We start from the raw sequence: 21,850 nt of genomic DNA, 5'->3' as shown, positions 1-21,850 counted from the left end.
CCTGTATAGTCACAAATACTAAAAGGCAAGTCCTATCTCTCAGGAATCTCAGAAGAATTAAAGCAGTGACTGAAACAGGTATTTGTACACCAGGTTCACTGCAGAATGATTCCCATGAGCCCAGGTGTCCGTGGACAGGTGAGTGGATAAACAAAAGGTGGGGTGCACATACCATGGAATATTGTTCAGCCTTAAAAAAGAAAGAGATTCTGACATATGCTACCTCCTGGGCGGACCTAGAGGGCATCATGCCAGGCACGAAAGGACAAAGACCGTACCATCCCCTTACACGAGGCGCTTAGAGAAATCCAATCCTCAGAGGCGGAAAGATGGATGCCAGGGCTGGGGGAAGGAGGCCCGAGCAGCCCGTGTCAAAGGGATGTGAAGCTTTAGTTTAGGAAGATGAGAAGTATCAGAGATGGGTCACAGGGACAGTTTCCAGCAACGTGAGGATGCGTAAGGCCACTGAAGCCTGTGCTTTAAAAAGGTTAAAACGGTGAATGTTATGTATATTTAACCAGCATTTGAATTTTTAAACAAGTGAGAAGCCTGGATCCCAGACAACTGACTGGTAACCAGGCAGAACTGCAGCTTTGAGCCTTCCGGACCCTGGAGACGCAGTTTTGAGACTCTGAGGATCCTGGCAGGCTGGCATTCTAACCTTGAGAACAAACAACTCCAGAACTGTAGAAGTGGTGGGGCTCAGAGGTGGAAGGTCACGCAGCGGCTGCCCAGGGCCACCAGGAAGGTCTCAGCAGCGACCACAGGAACAGAAAGTGCCCCTGATGTCGGGTAGAAGATCCTGCAGGGACCCCACCCACGGTGCCAAGGCCCCAGGAGAGGCCCTCTGTTACTGAACAGTCTCCCAAGAGGTTTCCTGGTGCCTTCTGGCTACAGAAACCGTTTTTAAAGGAGGAAAAAAAGTGGCCCAAAGCAAAGTTCTTTGCAGAAGCAACTTAAATAAGAACATGGAAACAACAGGCTGGGGCTGGAGCTCAGTGGCAGAGGAGACCCTCAGCACCACATAAAAAATAAATGAATAAAAATAAAGATGTTGTATAAAGAAAACAATGAAGAGCAGAGCTGTGACATATTTCTTAGTGAAGCCAAGTGTCTTAAAGCAGAATGAACATTGTGGACATGAGGATACTCTAGAATCCTGTCCCTCGGTGTGTCCACTCCTGCCTTCCACAGCCCTTATCTTGGCCCTTATCAGAGCCAGCCTGCACCGGTGGCTGGGACCAGGTCCCCTGCACACAGCCCTCCTGCAGCCAATGCAGGAGAAAAACACACCTCACCAGGAATCTGCAGCAAGGTGGCACCGAGTCCTGCTGGGGAGGAAGGAGATGTCTGAGAAGGTCGACTAGAGGGTGTGAGGGTGGACGCAGCTCCCTCTGCAGAGGACCCAGCACACACAAGATGGGCCGAGGTGGGCAGCAATCCAACCCATTTGACAACAGCCCAGAAGCCAGGGGGGAGGGGAGGAGCGAGTGAAGCAAGGCCTGGAAGGGACAGTAGGGTCACACCAGGGGGCTCTGGCCACCAGCTGTGGAGGGCAGCAGGAACCTCTGGAGAGTCCCAAGCGGAAGGTTTGTGGTTGGATCAATAAACAACCTCCTTCACACTCCCAGATGACAAATATTAGTCTGGAGAGTGACTATTTTGAGAGGTTGGGACGTTACCCAAGACAGCCTGGCTTTGTCAGCTCCACTTGCCTCCAGTGCTGCTGTCAAACCAGCCCAGAATTAGCTCCAGACGGCCCGCTCCATCCTCATCTGCATCGCACTTGCTCCCAGGAAGGTGTGAAATTCTTCTTAAGAGAAATCAAAGAAACAAACCTATACACTTAAAATATCTGCTTTTCTTTGAAAACAAATTTCAAAGAACAATATCCTAACTTTAAAATACCCGACTAAAAAAAAAAGGCACCCGGCATGACACTGAGAGTAGTTAAAGCCACCATTGGACTTTGAGCCAGGCACTCTAGACATGGCCCACGACACCACAGCAACTTGTGTGTTTATGATGTGTCTACCCTACGCCCAGCCCAGATTGCCCACTGCCTCCTGGAGCCTACCAACAACACCCCCTTTTATAGAGAAGACAACCGAGGGTCAGAGAGGGACAGAACCTACCCGAGGCCACATGGCTGAGAAGAGTGGAGCCAGGACCCAAACCCGAGGGGCTCACAGCTACCAGGCACTTAGCTGAACCCCAACTACTCTATCCTGTCCAGTGCCCACGGCAGCCCTCCTTAGCATTGGTACTGCCCCCCATTTGTGGATGGAGACACTGAGGCACCACAATAACGACTTTCTCAAAACTGCCCAGGAAGTACATGGCCAGGCAGGGCTGGGAGGGCCCCTGCACAATCCTCTCCCTAGACCCTCTCTCACTTCAGGAATGAAACCATCCCAGGTCCATGCACAAGGCATGCACTTCCCTCTAGAACCCAGACAAGCCCTGAGACGTGGGGACGCTGAAGTCCAACAAGGCCTTTCCAGAAGCCGAACGTCACACCTGAGTGCAGCTGGTCCCATCAAGGGGGGCCTGCACGTGTGCCCCTCCCCAGGGCAACTGCTGGTACCGAGAAGGCCCGGCTCTGTCCCGCACGGCCGCCTGGCTGCGCCGTCTGGCAGCCTCACCTGCACTGTGAGCTGGCACTCCCCACCCTGCCGCCCACCCCCAGCTGCAGAGTGGCCTCTGCTTCCCACTGCACCAGGCTCAGGAGGAAACGGTTTACCTGGGACCTGCCCCCACTCCACGTCACCTGCATCGACTCATCCAGCCCCCACGGAGGGATTGAGAATGCCCCACGGTTCCCCCTTTTGCAAAACTGAAGAAACCGAGGCCCAGGGAGACTCAGTCACTTGTCAAAGGTCACTTACGAAGGATGGAGTGGCCTAGCTCTAGTCTCAGTCCAAAGTCTGGGCTCTCAATTCCCACGTGTGACCCTGAAGGGCCCCACTCCCTGGGTAGGTGGAGGAGTTCAGGCAGGGGATGGAGTCGGCCAAAGATGGAGGCAGGCAGAGGCCTAGCATTCCCACGTCTGCAAGGGGACACGTCACAGGGTCCACGCTTGGCACACCAGGCACAGGCGTTCCTTCAGGTAACCAATGAGAGTGCTGGGTCAGGCTGGTACTGTCCATGGTGCTGAAGAGGTGGCCTCGGGCTGGACAGCTGAGATCCCTGCCCTGGAGATCTGGGTGACCTGCCGAAACCACAGCCCACACTGGGCCTCAGTCTCCTCATCTGCACAGTGGGGACAACTTTACTCAGGATGGGCTGTCTATTGCCAAGGAGAAATAAGAAAAAAAAAACATGAAACTGGGTTTCAAATGGGGCGTGGCGGGTCCTGGGAAGCCTCACGTCCTAAGCAGCTCACCTACATGTGCCATGGTTAGGTTGGTGCCCTTGCTCTAAAGCGTTACTCATTTCCACAGATATCAAACCCACTTGGAGAAGTGGGGCTGTGCTCGTAGGAAGGACTGGAATTATCTGGACTCACAGGGAGTCGTTCCCACATAATAAAGGCCACCTTAGGTGTTAAAAAGTAGGGAAATTCCAAAAGCAACATAGACCTTGGGTTGGCATCTCCACTCCACTTTTATTGCTTTGTGATCACATTCTCCAAAGCAAACTAGTCACAGAGCTGAGAAAGTTTCTGCGGGTGGCGGGCGGCGGGGAGTGGAGAGACGGGAGATGGGGGATCTTCCCGGCGTCTCGGTCTATGCGCACACGGGGACAGCAGGTTTAGTTCTGGGCTGGCCAGGATTTTCTGGCTTGTTGAGTATTCCTGTTCTGGAATCAAACCCAGCATGAAGATGACATTTAAAAAAAAAAAAACAAACCACAGGCTTATTTCATATCCAAACACATCTCTCCATGTTCATAAAAAAAAGAGACGCACCAGCTAAAGAATCTCGCTTCCCCCGACGCGGGATCCACCAGCCGGCTGTCGGTCCTGGCAGCCCTGCAGCCTTGAAGGAGAGCAGGCAAGAGAGGAGACACCTGAGGGCGAGGAGGAGGCCCCAGGCAGACCTGCCTCGGCCTCCCACCTGGGAGACAGGTGAGCTGGGGGTTGGACCTGGACGGTCCCACCTGGCCCCAGGCTGCCTCGTGACTGTTGTTCCAACCTGTCACGGCGTTTTCTTGTTTTTGTGTCTCTCGAGGGGGAGTCTGGGTGGCTTTGCTGACCTCTGTATCCAGCCTCTAGGACCCAGGGCAGAGCCTGAAGGTAGGTGCTCCTGACCTCCCGGAGGAAGGCGTGACCCCAAGCCAGCAGGCAGGAGCCAGCCGCAGGCCTTGGTCAGCTGGAGGGCCTGGACCCAGTTCTGCCTGTCCAAGCACCACCAGCCTGAATCTGCTGCCAGCGCCACTCCCTGCATGAGGACCCCAGGCCTCCAGAGCTGATCCCGCCCCCACGGGCCTCCGTTTCTGCCAGTCGCTCCTGCATACACTCCGTGGGACTCCGGCCTCGGCCTCATGCCTGCCACACCTCCACTCAGAGCGGCTACACCCTTCATCCAGGTCTCTGCTCATAGTCCCGAAAGGTCCTGCCCTGCCGCACCCCACCTGTGCCCTTCCCCTGACCCGGGTCACATCACAGCCTGAGCAGCGAAGGCCTGACTTCGGCCTCGCCAAGGCAGGACTGTGTCTTGCTCACCGATGCTACCCCAGTGCTGAGGACCACGCCCAGCGCCCACCAAGTGCCTCGAAGTGTCACCAAGTAAATAATCAAGTCCAAACAGGGACAAGCAGTGACGACCACAGCGCGCAGGGCTAAAAGCAGGTGAGAAGTGAAACTGCAGACAGCGAGGACCTGCAGAGGCCTGAGGTGCAGGTGGGTGTGTCCCGGTCCTGGGGAGGGTGAAGGCCACTCCGATTAATTTAAGAGTGTGCTGAGCCAGGCATGCATATTAAAAAATTGTGAGTAACTACTAAACGAATCAAAAAAGAATGTACGATTTCCAAACCAGTAGAGGGGAAAAAAGAAACTTCCATCAATCTGAAAGACAGTGGAAGTGTGGGGGACAGAAAGCCCCAAATGAATGACAGAAACGGACGTGTTTTATACACCAGGAAGCACTAGACAAAGGTCTGCTCATCATCATCACTTTAACATAAAAACCTTTGTCAAGGTCCTCCCGCACAGAAAGGACAGAGGACTCAGGCTGGAGGTTTCTCACAGGTGAAGGGAGTAGCCGTCCGTCACACCACAGGGGACAGGCCCATCAGAGGAGCTGCCGCAGCCATCAGCCCAACGCAGGTCCCTTCACCCTGGACCCCAGGAGACCCAGCCCCAGTTTCCCCCGCTCACAGCATCCATGTAGCCCCGGGCATCGGTATCCTAGGCCCTCCCTCCAAATGACCTGATTGGTTTTAACCATCTTTAATAGTCTACCATTTTAGCCGGGCACTGTGCAGCGTGGCCCAGGAGGCTGAGGCAGGAGGATTGCGAGTTCAAAGCCAGCCTGGGCAAGGAGCTAGGTAACTCAGTGAGACCCTGTCTCCAGATAAAATAATTAAAAAGGGTTGGAGACGTGGCTCCGTTGTTAAGCACCTCTGGGTTCAATCCCTGATACCAAAACCAAAACAAAACACTCTACCACTTTTCTACCTTACTGTTTGATAAACCATCTCCAACCCCTTAACACACGATATAAATAGAAAGCAAACCAAACAAGAGTATACACAAAATAAAACCACGAAAGACCTTGTAGAGAGGCAGGCCTTTGAACATTTAAATTTTTTTTTCAATATATATAAGGCATATGTTTTTTGGATGATGGGCTAAAAAGAAAAAAAAAACGCACCACTGCAGAACGTGTCTGAAACACACACACACACACACACACACACACACACACACACACACCAATGAGCCGCATTTCATTTCCAAAGCCATTCTGTTGTAAATAGATAATTAGCACTTGAGCACACCTTTCAAGGGTTTATGCATTAACATGAAAATACTGTAATTATGGCCGGCCAAAATCACTTGACTACAACTTAGGATTCCAGATTTTTTTTTATCTTTATTAGAAGTTAATTTTTCTCCCTTTCAGCCCCTAAAATACAGTTTGGCTTTGTGAGGAATGTTTTTGGGTTTTTTTATGAAAACTATAGAAAATCAGTTTTGACAAATGCTGACCTTCTGCTGGGCTATTCATCCATTTTTTAGCTGACCTTAGAGCTCACCCTTGAGGTGGCCCCTCGGGTATCAGGCATGTCGGCCTGAAGATAACACGGGACCACACTCTGTCCACACCAGCCAGCTTCTCAGCGGAAGGTGCCAGAAGGGACACCAGGTCCCCTTGTGAGACAAGAAAATTTAAATATTCAATCTTGAGTCTTTGCAAGAACAGCGCCGAATGTCTGAAAACGTCAGAATCAAGCCACTGTATCCAAAAGATGAGTAAATGAGCCAGAATCCATTTTAAGGCTGCTGCATACATTCAGTGAGAATTATGTTAGCTCTCAAAAAAAAAAAAAAAAAGTTGGTTGGATTTTTCTTTTTTAATTGAAGTAACCACATGAGAAAAAATGTGTCTTTCTCATTCCCTTAAAAAATACTGGTTGCATGGCCTATGCCAGGCTGCTGGGCCCTGTGGGTACCAGGTCACAGGCCAGGTGATTCTTGTGGCTCTCACCACCAGATCATGGCCAATCCCAGTGCTCCCTGTCCCTTGGCCACCTCCAGATCAGCTGGGCACCCTGGCCTTTCACCAACAGCCGTGCCTGCCTCCCGTCATGCAGGGTGCGTGCCTGGTGGCCTCCCCTGCCCACTGCACTCAGATTCAAAGTCCTGAGTCAGACAGCCCCTCCCCCATGCAAGCCCACCCCACCCCACCCTGCCGGTTCCAGCCGGGCCCTCTCCCTAGACTCCCTGGCTCAGCCTCCTCTGCGCACCGTGTGACTCACAGTGGGGTCCCTCTCAGCCCAGGGCCTCCTCAGAGGGGGACTAGCCCCTCACCCTGGTGGCTGATATGACTCCCTCGTCAATCACCTAGATGACTGGCTTGGTGAGCTGACCACCTGTCTCTGCCCCAGGTAGGCAGGGACACTTCCGTGCCATCGTCACTGAACTTTCCCCTTACCTGGGTGGACCCAGCAGGCCCCCAAGACCTGCGAGTTGACTGAGCTGAGTGCAGACTACTCCCCATCCCCGCAGCCCAGCAAGAGGGGGCCACTCCACTGACCCAGGCCAGGGGGCCCCAGGCAGCCAGGAGGGGGTCTCATGTGACCCAGAAGGACCAGGAGTGCAGGCTGTTGTCCACCAGCCCAGCTAGGGACGCCCCGGGCCCTGGGGGAAGGACAAAGGAAGCGTCTCTTCCTTTTCCCGTCACTTGCCTATTTCTCACGCGGGTGGATGGCCGGACCCAGGTCGGTCCCCTGCCTGGGTAGCCAGGAAGGCTGCAGACGGCACCTGCCACCCAGCCTGCAGCTGTGGCCACTCCCAGGAAACTTCCCATCCCACTCCCACCCCACCCTGCCCAGGGCAGGAGAGTGCAGGGCTCTGCCGCCTGCGGGGCCCCTGATGGCCCCAGGGACTGGATGCACTACACGGCAGTGCCAGCAGGGGCGACTGCCTGGAGGTCCCAGGGAACCTGTGGTGACCAGAAGCCACGGCTGCCCTCCTGGGGCCTGGAAGTGGGGAGCAGGGGGAGTCGAGAAGAGAAACAAAGCCACCTGCACCAACTCTGGGCGCAGAGCGCCAGGGACTCTGGGCCCCTCCCGTCCACACGGAGGCTGGACTCCACTCAGGAGGGAGGGACAGGACAGCCATGCCTGGGGTGGGGACAGTACTGGGGGGTGGCCGGCCTCTAGCTGCATCTTCAATTGTTTCCCAAACAGCACTGATTCTGTGCCTGGGAACTGGCCCCTGCTCCTGGGAGGGGAGGGAGAGCCCCACCTGCCGCCCCCAGGGGTGTCCAGCTGCCAAGAGGCAACAAGCGCAGCCCATCCCAGTCACCCGGGCACCCCAGGCCCTCCACACGGCAGCAAGGGGGCGAGAACCCAAGAAGCCGCCTAGAAATGGATTCCTTTCCTGTCTCTCCCCTCCTCCCCCACGATTCTAATTAAGGGTTTACTTGCAAAGATCTAGCTCTGTTTAACGAAATCCTTGGACCCCTTTTATATTGTCTTATATATCGTTTTATGCTAGGGCGCCAGGAAAAAAGTTAATTATAACTTCTAAATACTCCATTAAGAGCCCCGTCTTCCTCCCCGCCTGAATCCGCTAAGGCTAGTGCCTTAATTAACTGGTCCCGCGTGTGCCCGCAGACCTGGCCCTGCTCTAGTCAGCAAGGCCGGCCAACACCCCTTGGCACCAAGCTGGGCTGGGCTCTGGGGACCTGCGCTGACCCAGGTGTGGTCCCTGTCCTCGCAGGGTCACAGGACCCAGGAGAAAGGGGAGCCCAGCAGGCTGACTCATGGGTGCCCGGGGCTGCAGCACAGACAACAACAGCCAGTCAAACTAACAACAGATGCAGTGCACACCAGCCTCGGGGCCAGGAAAGGGGGCTCTGATAGAGGGTCCCAAAAGGCCCCCTGGAGAGCTGCACCTTACCCTGAAGCAGTAGGGGCGGGTAGAGGTCGGAAGTCAGTTGGAACAGAATGAGCCTGAAATCCTGGCAGACACCCAAGAGGAGGCGTCTCCTGGAAAGCCTGAATAATCAATCCACTGCCTCCAGAGAGAAGAGGAGCTGTTCCCAGGTCTGAGAGGGATCCGGTGCCTGTCTCTGGGGAGGGTGGGCAGGTCCGAGGACAGGCCCAGGGAGAGGCTCCCTCCAGTGGGCAGAAGCAGAATAGGGGAAATGAAGAAGGGTGGCCTGGAGCCAGGGAAGGAGAGCCACAGATGGCCGTGTCCACCAGGTGCCACCGAGCACAGGCAAAAGGGACTCTGGGCCGTCCCTCCTGGGCCATGCAAGGCTGGGGACGAGGAAAGAGGGTTGTGTGGGCGGCAGGCTCCTGGCCGGGGTTGGGGAGGCCAGCCCGGCACCCGCCCATCACAGACAGAGAGCTCCCTGGCATCTTGCAGATCCCAGCGTGTGAAGGGACAGTTCCGGTGGGCGTGGCTGTCATTCAGACAGGGGCAGAACCGGGGCTGCTCTTCCTGCCTGGAGAAGGAGTGGGTGGTGTCGGGGCCTCGGACCCGTGCTCCCCCAACAGTGGGCAGCGCTGGCAGCGGGTACCACGGGGTGCTCAGCACCCCTGGCCTCCAGGGAGAGTCCACACGTCCACCCGGAGCCGGGCCCCCTTGCTCAGGTGCAGACCACGGGCTGGCCTCGGCACCCGCCTTGTCCTTGAGACCTCAGCTCAGCCCCACTCCCGCTGATGCACGGGGTCTGCCTCCTCGCCCTGCCCCGGAGACCCCGTCCGCTGCTGTTCACCAAGGGGCATGCAGTCACGCCCTGCCCTGCTGGGACACTGGGCACGGCCCAGAGCCAGGGCTGCACGTCCTGGGCATTGGTGTGACACTTGCTGACACCCTCTCCTCTGTTCAGAGCCTCTGGGGACCAGCACTGGCCTGGGGAGAGGCCTCGGCCCCGCCCTTCACAGGCTGAAAGTCCAGCAGGGAGCCGTCGCCCGGCCTCTGTCCGGCAAAGGAGGCGGAAGCAGGGCGAGGGCAGCGGCTGGACCTCAGGCCTGAGCCCCTAACCACCAGGAGTCCAGCTCTGCACGGGCACACGTCAGGGACCCAAGTGGCTGCTGCGAGCTCCCCAAGCTCCCACTCTGTTGAGCACCGCGTCACCAGTGGAGGAGGAGCAGGGACCTTCCAGCACATCCTGCGCCATTTTCAGCCCGCCTGGTTCTCCCTCCACGCTGGCTGCAGAACCTGTCCTGGGACATTTTTTAGCTGCTTATGGGGACAGTCACAAATCAAGGTGGTGTTTCAACCTCATGAGTATATTTGGAATATTAATGGCCAAAGACAAAGAGGGTCTGCTCAGAGGGGTGCTGTCACCCCAGCCCAGCCCCCTGCGAGGACCCAGGTAGAAGCACACAGGTGGGAGCAAAGCACCCAGGAAGTCAGAGCCAAGGTCTAGACGTGCGGCCCCAGGTACTGGTCTCACCACTGTCCCTAGTGACTTTGTCTGTCTGGAGGTGGCCCTGGAATATGACCTTAACTGCTTTTAAAATCTCCAAGAGGCTGGGGCTATGGCTCGGTGGCAGAGCACTTGCCTAGCACAGGTGAGGCACTGGGCTCAATCCTCAGCACCACATAAAAATAAATAAATAAAATAAAGGTCCACCTACAACTTTAAAAATATTAATGGATACATAAATAAATAAATAAAATCTCCAAGAGCAATGGATGGGGAGGAAGCAGCCTGTGGGCTTTGGTGTTCTCATGGGAGGGGGCTGAGCCGGGCAGCTGGGCAAGGGCTCCTGGGGGAGTGGCTGGACCCACCCAGGGTCAGAACCGCTCCTGGCACACAGACACCAGGAGGGTCAGCTCAGGAACAACCCGCCAGGCCTTCCGTGATACCACAGGGACAACACTCTCCCTGTAGGAAATCAGGGGACAGGAGCCACCAAGAAGAGAATTGCCCGAGTCCCGCCACCCAGACATCAATTCTGGAACATTCCAGAGCCTTTGTCCTCGCGGCACATCCAGGACGGCCTTTGGAAAATGTCTTCGAGTCGTCCCCTCCGTCGACCTTCCCCAAGCCCCCGCCACACCCAGAATCAAGCCCCACTCTGGCCCTGCCCGCAAGGCCTGTGCACATGGGCGCCCACCTCCTGCCCAACTCTGCTAAGGCTCCCTTTGCCATCCAGGGCCTGCTGCCCCACGGTCCTGCCCCAGATCTGCCCAGGAGGCCTTTGATGACCACCTAGCTCAGCTCCACACAGCCTTCCCCACCACAGTCCCTGGCTGGTCCTCAGCAGGCACCTGTCACTTTAAGAGTCCTCACTGATCCGGCAAATGCCAGGAAGCAATGTCAACTTTCACACAGCACTTCACAGTTTACAAAACCTGACTACCTCCTCCCCCCCACACACACACAGCCTCCAGACTACTCCGGGAGAGAGCCAGGGCAAGGGGAGCCTCACTACTCCCATTTAAAAAGAGGCCACCAGAGGTGACATGTGGCTGCCACAGTCACCCAGGCAGGAAACAGACCAGAGCGGCTCGAAGACATGCCACAGAGCGCTTGACTCCAGGGTCAATCGCTGGGTTTGAATCCCAGCTCTGCCGCCTGCTGGCTGTGTGACCTTGTGCAAATGCCCTCACTTCTCTGGGCTTTGGTTTTCTACTCTGTAAAATGAACACAACACTCAACACTCGCTCCTCCTCATTCTGCTGTCAGGAGGACTGAGGACGTAGTGACACACACTAAGGGCACAGAAAGTGCCTGGCACATATTAAATGCGAACAAACACTGGCTCTGTACACAAACGTGCCTGGCCAGATGTACCTAACCAGCGCCCGGTCCATGGCCACACTGACTGCCGGCCCAGGAAGGCAGGTCTCACTGTGTGCAGCACGAAGTCCCCAAAGCCAGCTGCCAAGGGACTTCTGTTCTCAGTCACTGTAAGTCCCTTGCTGCTCAATCAAGGACAGGGGAAGTTCCTCACCAGCCAGAAGCCCAGCCCCCTTGAGTGACAGCCCCGACACCTGCAACCACTTCCAGCAGCAAAGCCGGGGGCTGGGGAAGGGAACGAGAGCAAGCCCCCCCCCCCCAGCCCACCCTAATGACCCGGGCGCACAACCGCTCCACCAAATTCAAGTGCAGATGCTAAGGAGGCCACCCACACACCCAGGCGCGTCTCCTACCTCTGTCAAGAGCCTGTCTCAGTGCACTGGGCTCCCAGGTGGCCGCCCCTCCCTGGGCCCTCTCAGTCAAGCCCCTCGTCACCATCACATCCTCCAGGCAAGTACCCAGGCTCACCCTGACCTGAGCTGTCCCCTCGTTCCACCCCTGTCCCCTCATCTGACTCTCCTCCTTCCCTGAGCAAATGCCCTGCCAAGGCCCTGCTCAGAGCCAACCTCCCTGAGAAGTGGTCCCCTGCCCCGAGGACCTCATCAGTCCTCATGTGACTGTCCCACAGCCTCAGTCCCCACCCGCAGCACATGGGCTCCACACTGAGGAGGGCATGTGTGCCAGGCAGACCTCGAGAACCTCCATCCTCCTGCCCCATGGGGACGCACACCGTGACCACCTGGAACTGCTGCCAAGTTCAACAGGCAGAGGGGGACGAGCCTGGCCCAGGGCGAGTCTGGTTGTCTGCCTGGGAAACAGACCTGGGGCCCAGCCAAGTGGAACCTCACCTGAGGGTCCCCTGCTGGGTGGCAGCCCAGAGCTGGAGGCCATGTGGCGGGGTGAGGGGCCTGAGGAGTCCTGCTGGCAGGAGCCCTGCAGGGGCCTCTCCCACCCCAGCCTGCACATGTTTCAGCCCAAACAGGCCCTGGATTAGAATTTCCTGTTTGAAAAATCAATATTTAAAGCACCGAGCTGCCAAGTGGAGGAGACGGCCTTGCTTGTAAATATTCTCCCCCTGGCAAAGCCGGGCCTCCCACTCGCCACGCCACCCGCCTGGCTTCGGCCTCTGCCGCACACACGTGGCTCCCAGCCAGCCGCAGAGCCAGGCCCCACGAGGCCCAAGGGACCGTCTGGCGGCCACAGGAGCTGCATACGGAGGTGGGTCGGCCCTGCACCCACGTCTCCACCACCACAGGCCTGTGCGCCAGGCCGCCTGGGGGCCATCCATCTGTCCCCCAGAGTGGGGACAGAGCCCCACTGGGAGGTTTCTCTGTATTCCCAGGCAAGTGAATTCTCCCAGGGGGCTCCAGATTTCATTCCTTCTTATTTTGGAAGAAAAGCACAAAGACAAAGACAGGATTCCGGGGATGCGTAGAGATCACCGCCCACCCTTGCACACAGTATGCCAACAACTGCCTGCAGGGGAGCCCACGTCTGGCCCCCTGGGCCCCTCCTGGGTCGGTGGAGGCTGCAGGGACCCTCACTGGGAGGCTGAGCGAGGCACGTGTCATTCGCCCCCTCGGCATTGGAGGCTGGACACAGGGAGGCCAAACAGACACGAGCAAAGTCCCTCTGAGAGGAGGTCTCCCAGGCCCCATAAAAACCTCTCAGACAAGTGGAAAGATGGCCAAGACAGGTGCTGGCCGCGGAGGTCCTAGGCGGGACCCGAGAGAAAGACACAGCCTGTCCGAGGTCAGGGACGGCTTTCTGGCCGATGGTGGGTGCAGCAGAGCAGGGAGGATCGGGCGCCAGGTGGAGGGGCAGCTTCTGGAGGGGAGCCGGCGGGACCCACGCCCTCCCCGCACACCTGGCCGCCCAGCAGGCGGGACCTACCCAGCCACTCGTTGAATTTCTTCACCTCGCTCGGGAGCCCCAGCTCCGTGAAGTCCCCCGCGTGGATCAGCACGTCACCGTAGGGCATCTGGATGGGGTCGGTCCTCGAGTGGGTGTCAGAGACGCAGACAAAGCGCGTGTAGCCGGGTGGCTTGGGGGCATCATGAGGCACCGGGTCCACCCTGTGGGCAGAAGAGACACCGTGGGTCATGGGCCCACAGAGCCGTGAGCCTGAGGGTGCTGTGGCCAAAGCCACACTCACATCCCCACAGACAGAGGTGGAGCCCCAGCCTTCCGAGGGGTCCAGATCAGGACTCTTGCTCACTGGGGACAAGATATTTTTGTCCCCTGAGCCTCAGTTTGCCCCTATGCCTGGGAATCTCAGAAGGCCATGGAGAGGGCTGAGGGAGGTGATCATGCTCACATGTGGCTGAACTAAAGCAGCAGTTCCCAGCCGTGTGTCCATGAGGCCCACCACATGATTTAACCCACAGAAAAGCTGCATCGATAAGTAGTGTATGTCTGTCTGCACCTGGACAGATGAAGGACAAAGGGTCAGACTTTTTCACCCTCCAAAAGCCAGTTTTCACCCCTGGAGGATGCTACTGCCCCCACTGAGGATACCTGGACTAAAGTCCACGGTCCAGTCAAACTGACCAAGGAGAGCCGTGTGGGGAAGGAGGGATTCAAGGAGACACTTCAATGCAGATAGGTTGCAATTTTTCAAAACCATGAGCTAGTCTGACCACTTTCAGGCCGAGAGCCTTCCGGGGGCATTGTCTCACGTCGCCAGGCATCAGATCAGGCTTCCCTCCTTGCTGCTTGTGACTTACACGTGACCTTGAGCAAAACACACTGCCTGGGTTTGTGCCTCTGTAAAATGGAGCCACCTCCCCAGGCAAAATACTCAGAAAATTAAAGCACGGCACAAAAGTAAGTCCATTTCCTGGGGAGCCCGAGGTGGCTCTCTAGATTCATACCTGAGGACTCAGATCCAGCAGGTGAGCAGGACCCTGAGCTCCCCAGGGCACAAGCGTGGACAGGGCTGAGGAGCCAGCTGCCCGATCCCAGTCCAGGGCTCTTCCCCACTCGCTGCCTCCCCAGCTGGATGGCTGTGCCAGGCTCCAAACACTTAAAAACAACGCAATGACATTTCAACGAGCAGATCTCTCCAAATGAGAATGCCGCTCCAGGAGTTGTGTTTAAATCTAATTATGCGGCAAACCAAAAGCGGTACCATATCAGTTACATAAATACTTTTAAAGACATCTTTCTAATTATCCTTTTTTTCAGACAATATATTCGAAGAAATTTAATTAACACCTTACGAGAGACGTGGGAGCGGCATGCTAATGTGCAGGGAGCCCTAGCATGTGGATCTGCTGCAGGTGAAGGCGCCATGCTAGCCTCTCCCACCACAATGTCATGATGTCACCGTGGGAGGGAACACCTATGGCCCCTTTCTAGGGTTGTCAAGCCAAGGCAGAATCCCAGCAGGATGGGACTGGCCCAGGCTAGTGAGCAAAGAAGCAAACCCCCTGTGAGCAGCTGATGACCAGCCAGGAAGGGGCGGGCTCTCCCCTGCTGTCATTCACTCATTCATTCTGCCTTTCTTCAACACCTACTGTGCGCCAGCCCTGAGCTCAAGGAGGGCCACAGGGAGGACCCAGGCTTGGTCACCGCCCACCAGGGGCCCACTAGCGGAGAGCAGATACAGACTTGGCTACACAGTGACCCTACGGCCACCTGCTCTGCCAGAGCAGCAGAGGCGGTGGGCCAGAAAAAGCCCTAACCTGGTTTTGGGCTTCTGGAAACTTCCAGTAGAAGGCAGTGCCTTAGATGGTCTAGAAGGCTGAAAGCTCCCTCCCAGTGATTCCCCTGGGACCCCCACCACCCCACCACCACCACCATCACCACCATCCCCAGAACAGGCAGAGAGCAGGCTGCGGCCCCACCCACACACCTACACGCCCCACCCATCCCCACACAGCTGACCCAGGGCAGCCAATCACAACTGGGCTGCAGCCAGGCACCCGAACTCAAGAGCCAATTAGATCATTCATATTCTCTCACTCTCTCTGGTTTTGAAGAGGCTACCAAGCGACAAACACCACGCCAAAGAGGAAAAGAGATGAGAAGGGCAGAGGCAGGGAGCAGGGTGCCCGCCCACAGCCCGGGGCTGCTCTCCTCCTGCACCTCTCCTAGTGAGGAGCCCTGAGCGGGCCACCCGGCAGCCAGGGGCTCCCGCGGGCTGGGCCTGCTGTTGGAGCCAGAGCTCTTTAATTAACTCTGCCTTACTTCCCTACACCCCGAGGCTCCTTCACAGTGAAGATGCAAACCCAGCAATCCCCAGAGAAGAAAATAAAGTCTCTCATTTCCCGCTCGGTCCTTGGGCTGTTTGGATTGTAGCAAACACTAAACCTTAAAATAATAACGGTACTGATATCAATGATTCCCACGCATCAAGAGCTCATTCTGGAAAAGGAAAAAAAAGAGCTCGTTATGCGCTGAGCCTGTTACCTGCACATGCTCTCCCCTCCCTCCCTGGGACCATCTAAGCAACATACTCTGCTGTCCCTGTTGTACAGGTGAAGAAACCCGGCTCAGAAAACCTGATTTACCCACAACCTTGGCCATGGAGCTGGTCTTTATCCCAAACCCACACCAGGCTGGACTACCTCCAGGACCTGCTTCTTTTCTTTCAATCAATCCATGAACAAATGCTTACAAAGGAACTCCCACGTGCCAGACACCTGCCGGGTGTGATGGATGCACCTGTAGAGAGTACACCCACAGAGGCCACTAGCAGGGGCTCCCATAAACTGTAACTGTGTTTAGAAGTGAGGGAAAAGGCAGAAGAGACATGGAGAAAGAGTCTCTGAGATGGCATCATTGGAATCCTGGATCCAGCCATGCCTGAAGCTAAACCCAAACTTCCTAGCTAATGACATGAGCTAGTAAATGAATCATTTCACCCTTGCTGTGTTTCTGACACTTGCAGTGACAAAACTGTGGAGAGCCATTCTGACACGTGATTGGGTGACTCCCGTTAAGGGCCTGAGGCGCTCTGGCTGTGTCGGAGCTTTCCCGACCCTTTCCTGATGAGAGAGCCCATCCGTGTGGGGGTGTGCGTGACCACTGACCCCGGAGACCCAATCACTGACCCTGACCTTGGAGTACAGCCCCCCCTCAACCTTCATTGGATGGAATTCTCCCCTGAATCTCTTGTCCCCCAAATAAAAGGCTACTCCCCGGCGTGTTCGCTCTCTCTCTCTCCTGCTAGCCCAGAGTAATCCTCGCTGCCCTGCTGGGCGGCTAGAGGCGGGAACCAGGGAGGTGAGCCGTCTAGGACCTAGCAATGTAAAATAAGGTACTGGTTTGTGTGTTTTATTTTGATCTCTTCTAACTAACTTAATGCCTAGAACCTCATTAATGAAACCACTGCGCAGGCCGCGTGGTAGAAAAACCCCAGCTAACACTTGAGTCACAACAGCCCCATGGATTAAGCAAATGAGGCCAGGAAAAATAAGTTCCATGTTCAAGGTCCCACCTAATAAGATAAAGCATAGAATTTGAACCGAGGTCTTCCAACAGGAATTTGGGCATCTAACTGCAACACCTTCTTGCAAGCAAAATGGTTATTTCCTAGCGACATTCTACAGGGACCAAACATACGGTGTAGAAGCACATGTTCTTCTTTCCTAGAGCTGAGGCTTCTGCCTGCTGAGGTGCTCAGACGCCCACCACCAGCTCTCCCGCGGGAACAGGGTAATGGGAACAGCACAGAGTGGAGAGCACAACCCAGAAACCCAAGCCCAGTGACCACCGACTGCGCCTGGCCCTCCCCGGCTCTGGTCCGGCTCTGCAGGGTAGACAGAGCTGGGGGGCGGAGGCATTCACCATGGGGATGCCGTGGGAGCCTAACTGACCCTCGCAGCTCAGAGCCTGATGCCAAAGCCCCCGCAGTGACCTCTGCCCTGCTCTTGGCTCTCGCTCTTCCCCATAAGCCATCGGCTCCAGGCAGTGCCATTCTGGCATCGGATGCCCACACAGACACCATCCTGGGGAAAGGAGCACTCTGAAGGTCTGAGGGTCCAACACCTCCAGCCCGAGACAGGACATCAGCCACGCTGTGTGGGAACTCTACAAACAGGGAAACCGAGGCCCAGGGAGGGCAGAGGACTGGCTGATGCCCACCAGAGCTCTTCCCCAAAGCACTGCCCCAGAGACAGGCCCTCCTGTGCCCAGACCTGAGCTCCTGTCCCCCCTCCAGTCTCTGCTTCAGCTGGTCCCTCTGCCCTAGAATGGCCAGGTCCACTTAAGTCAAAATGCCGCTGGACCTCCAGGGATGCAGCCCGCGCTGCCAGGGCGCCTAGGAAGCCGTCCCACCAGTCGACGTGTAAGCAGACTGACGCACCTGCCAGGGGGGACTCCGAGCACCTCCAGCTGGGGGCGCTGTGGCCTGTCCCTGGAGGGGTCAGGGGAGGCTTCCGGAGGGAGTGAGCTCTGGAGACCAGCAGGGCCAGGCTGTAGACGCAGAGGGAAGAGCAGGTGCCAAGAGCTGAGGCGGGAGGAGTGGAATGTTCCCGAGACAGAGGCAGCCAGTGCCTCTGCTGCCCAGTGGAGGAGGCGGGCAGGACGAGGCCAGAGAGCGAGGTGTGCCAACTCGAGGCCTCCTGCCTGCCTTGCCCGCCAGCCCTACCCAGGCCGGAGGCTGAGCCCTCGGCCTCTGGAGCCTCTCAGCCAGCAGATAGGAGCCGGGGCTGAGCAGCAGGCCCGACGCCACCTCCCAGCCTCAGTCTCCTCCACTGTAGGGAGGGTGCCAGCGTGCCCACCTGGCATAGTTGGCAGGGCCAGGCGCCTGCCAGCCTGGCTCTCAGCCCCTCTCCCTATGCACGTCAGGACCCAGCACTCCCCAGGGGCTCGGGGGTCCACACCTCCACCACGCCTCCCGCGGCACTAGGCGGACACCTCCCGGTGGCCCGTCCCTGACCCTCACCCTTGTTTTCTCCCTGCCACCCGGGCGGGAAGTCTGGGGCCTGGAAGGGCCTCCCAGGGACCCCACGGGGCTTACAGCCCTCCGGGTGTGGAGTCCTCAGCCTCAGGACCACAACCCAGAGGCCCAGGTGCATAGATTCAGGTTCAGGCGAAGGCAGCCTCGTTACAAGCAGGGTCTCTGGGGCCACCGCATAAATCACAGGTTCAATCAGAGGCCAGGTTTGGACCGTCACTGTGGTCATTAAATATAAATTATGGATTTATTAAATAAGGCCCCCTCGCTCCCTCACCCTGGAGACAAAGCCCAGGGTGACAATAAATCACACGTCAGGAAGTAGGGGCATCCCTCCTGCCCCTCCCGGAGATGGAGTGGCCCCTTCACCGCGGAAACTCCTCAGCCGTCCCGCCAGCCTGCGCGCCTCCCCCAGGCTAAAGGCCTCAGTGAAGGGCCTGGAGGCAGCGACCCCAAGCCCCTGTGCCACCCCGGCTCACCCAGCTCTGTGCCATGCTGCGTTTCAAAGCCAGAGCTCAGGGCATCCCCAGGACCCTGCCCAGACCCCCAGGGCCACTGAGCCCCATGGCCAATGGAAGCCAGGGACCGTCACTGCTTGGGGTGAGGAGGGGAGAGACCTGGCCAGCTAGGAAGCCAGTTGGGCCACAAGAAAGCCACCAAGCATTCATCGCTACCAGTGCCACATGGTAGCAATGACGTGTTCTATGACACTCCTGCGGTTTTCCCTCCATCTGAGCAAGCTCCGTGTGGGCAGGTATTCGTCTCCAGCACTGTGGTGTCTTACCCTCTCGGGGCACGTGCTGCCCACCCAGCTGCCCTGTGAGGCCACCCCCCTCATCCCAGGCCTGCTGTCAGCAGCACTTCACATCTGGGGACAATGAGGCAGCGCGAGGCAGGATCCCACCCTCAGATGAATGAGGGACCCTCCGCTGCACACTGGTCAAGAGAGGGACATCAGTGGTGCCTCACGGGGTCACTCACTCCATGACCATCCTCAGGACCCTCAAGACACCCCTCTGCCCAGCTGCTCCCTGCTGCCCCCTGCCTGGCCCGCTCCTCCTCACGCCCCTTCCCGATCCACTGCTCCCTCTGCCCCTGGCCTCAGCCTCGTTGCTGGGCTCCTTCCTGGACTGGCCTCCTTGGCTCTCCTCTCCTGTCCTCCTGTCTCCCTGGCGTCATTCCCAGACCAGGGTCTCCCTAGACCCTGGGTGTCCACCAGGCCAAGACAGAGGTACAGTCAATGACAGCTCTGCGTGGTGTCATCCCTGGCCCAGGGACCCTCAGAGGGGTGACACAGGCACCGACACACACCCACGTGGCCTGCTCTGTCCGAAGGCTGATGCTCTCCCATGTCACACCAGCAGGGCTTCCAGGACCTCAGGCACAGTCACCTCCAACCTCCCGGCTGGAGAACCAGCCTCACCTACCCTGGGGCAGACACCTGGCAGCAGCCGGGCCAGGCCTCAAGGAGCAGGGAGCCTCAGCCCCAGCCTCCATACTGTCCAAATCCACCAACCTGGCCCCAAAAGACAGTCAGAGACAGTTGCCCAAATCCACCAAAAAATACAGCAGGCAGCCTCCAACCACAGGCCCCGTGCCCCCACGGAATGAGCCACCCAGAGCCAGCGCCACAGGGAAGGTGGCGCTCCTGGTGTCGGAGGCCACCCAGGCCCTGCACCCGCCGCCTCCCCGATGAACAGCCTGCCTGTGCCCACCTTCAACAGAGGCCAGGGCCTGAGGGAAGGAAACCACGTGAGCAGGAGCAGAAGCCCCCACCGCAGAGGTTCTCGTGATGGCCTTTCCAGTCTCCCCGAGGGACGGCAGCTGGGACCCCACATGAACACTCTGCCCAGAAACGATGCCACCCCCGTAGTGGAGGCTTGAGGCCTGTGTCCCCAGGGGTCATCCGATGCACAGGTGGTCAGGAGGGCTTCCAGGGGGACCCATGACCCTCACCCTCTGTGCTCTCCTCCACAAGGGCTCAGCTGGGCTCAGACCAGCACAAGGACAGGAACCCAAGGTGCTGAGCAGAGAGGGATGGCGCTGTCTGCTGGGGGTGGTCCCTCTACAGACACCATGCTTAGCCCTGAAGAGGGGCAGGGGTGGGGACCTGCAGTCAGGCAGCCCTGGTGCCAGGCCAGCATTGCCCGTGTGGGGCTGGGCGGGTCACCTCACCTGGGCCCCTGGTTCCTCATCAGGTAGGGCCTGCAGCCCAGGGCAGACGGGAGGGGTAATAGGGGTAAAGAAACCCTGGGAGGGGCCCAGAGCAGGGGTAGGAGTTCATCCACCTCTTCCAGGTCCTCAGAGAAGAGCCAGGGAGGGACAGAGCCCAGGGACAGTGTTTGGTGCTGGGGGCAGGGTCTGGCTGGAGAAGGTCAGGCTGGAAGAACCCGCCGGCCCTTTGGGTAACGCACCTCTGCTTTCCCACAGCAGCACAACCAGACGGATGGCGGGAACCCCACGCCCAGACGCTGCCCCAGGACCTGTGGCCCAGCTGCCAGGCCTTTCAGTGTCGCCCAGCGAGGCCCGAAGCCTGGGGGATTCTAGGACCAACTGCCCGGTTTTTAAATATTTGCAGAACATGGTCCAGGTCAAATAGAGCAGGACTCAGAGCCAGCCCCGGCCCCCAAGCCACCCATCTGCCACTTCCCTCTGCCCCCCCAAGTCCCCGGCCCCGGTGCCCGCCCCCCTGCCGCCCACTTACATCTGCACGTGGGGCGGCTGGAAGCGGCCCTGGTTGATGTTGTAGAAGGTGAAGGCCTGCGTGGGGTTGGAGCTGTACTCGTCCACCTCGACCATGAGCCGGCTGTGCTGGTGCCGCCGCGCGGCCATCACGTGGGACTGGGAGAACGCCATGCCCAGGCCGCAGGGCAGGAGGGCCAGGGCCTCGGCCTTCAGGACACCGGCATCCCACCTAGAGCGCCACATGGACCTCCGCGGGCCACCCGGGCATCTCCCGCTGCCACCGCCGCCGCCGCCCGGCCCCCCGCCAGACCTGCAGACAGACTGAGGAGACGGAGCAGAACCGTGCGACAGTTAATCTGTTTGGGATTTGCTTTATTTAATGTCAGATGAAGATTTAGAAAGAGGGAGAGGGCGGGGGGAGAGGGAAAAAACACAGTCGTACGCCTCAAAAACTCATTACAAATCTTTCCAACTCAGCAGTTTGATGAATATACTTTGGTAAAAAGAAAAGGGAAGGGAGGGAAAGAAAACAAACAAGCCAGGGCCGGCAAGTCCGCACCTCCAGACCCGCCACCGCCACCGCAGGACCCGGACAATGGCTGGTATTCTGTTAACAGGGAAGTGAAGTTTTACTTTCCACAATGGGGGGACAGGAAGGATTCCCCTGCGGCCACACCCCTCCCCTCAAACCCCCAAACCCACCCACCGGGCCCCACACCGCACCTGGCAAGCCCGGACAGGTGGAGAAATTCCTTCCTCCCCATCAGTCAGTTCTGCCTCAAGAGCCTTTAGCAGCTCGGCAGGCGGGGAAGGGACTTTCCCAGGGACA

The 21,850-nt window shown here is 57.8% G+C and overlaps 1 protein-coding gene across 1 annotated transcript in view; it reads right to left on the bottom strand.

Moving 5' to 3' along the window:
- MPPED1 (metallophosphoesterase domain containing 1) overlaps positions 1–21,315 on the bottom strand; it is a 64,837-nt gene extending 43,522 nt beyond the window's left edge. The window contains exons 1-2 of the mRNA XM_081311452.1: positions 21,041–21,315; positions 13,326–13,507 (exon numbers count right to left, since the gene is read on the bottom strand). Coding sequence (XP_081167578.1) covers positions 13,326–13,507; positions 21,041–21,264 — 406 coding nt within the window. The 5' untranslated portion in view covers positions 21,265–21,315. The remainder of the gene's footprint in view (positions 1–13,325; positions 13,508–21,040) is intronic.
- Positions 21,316–21,850: the final 535 nt, after the last annotated feature.

The sequence above is a fragment of the Spermophilus citellus genome (genome assembly GCF_964194105.1).
Source record: "Spermophilus citellus genome assembly, chromosome: 10".
NCBI lineage: Eukaryota > Metazoa > Chordata > Mammalia > Rodentia > Sciuridae > Spermophilus > Spermophilus citellus.
This window is presented reverse-complemented; position numbering and strand designations above follow the sequence as displayed.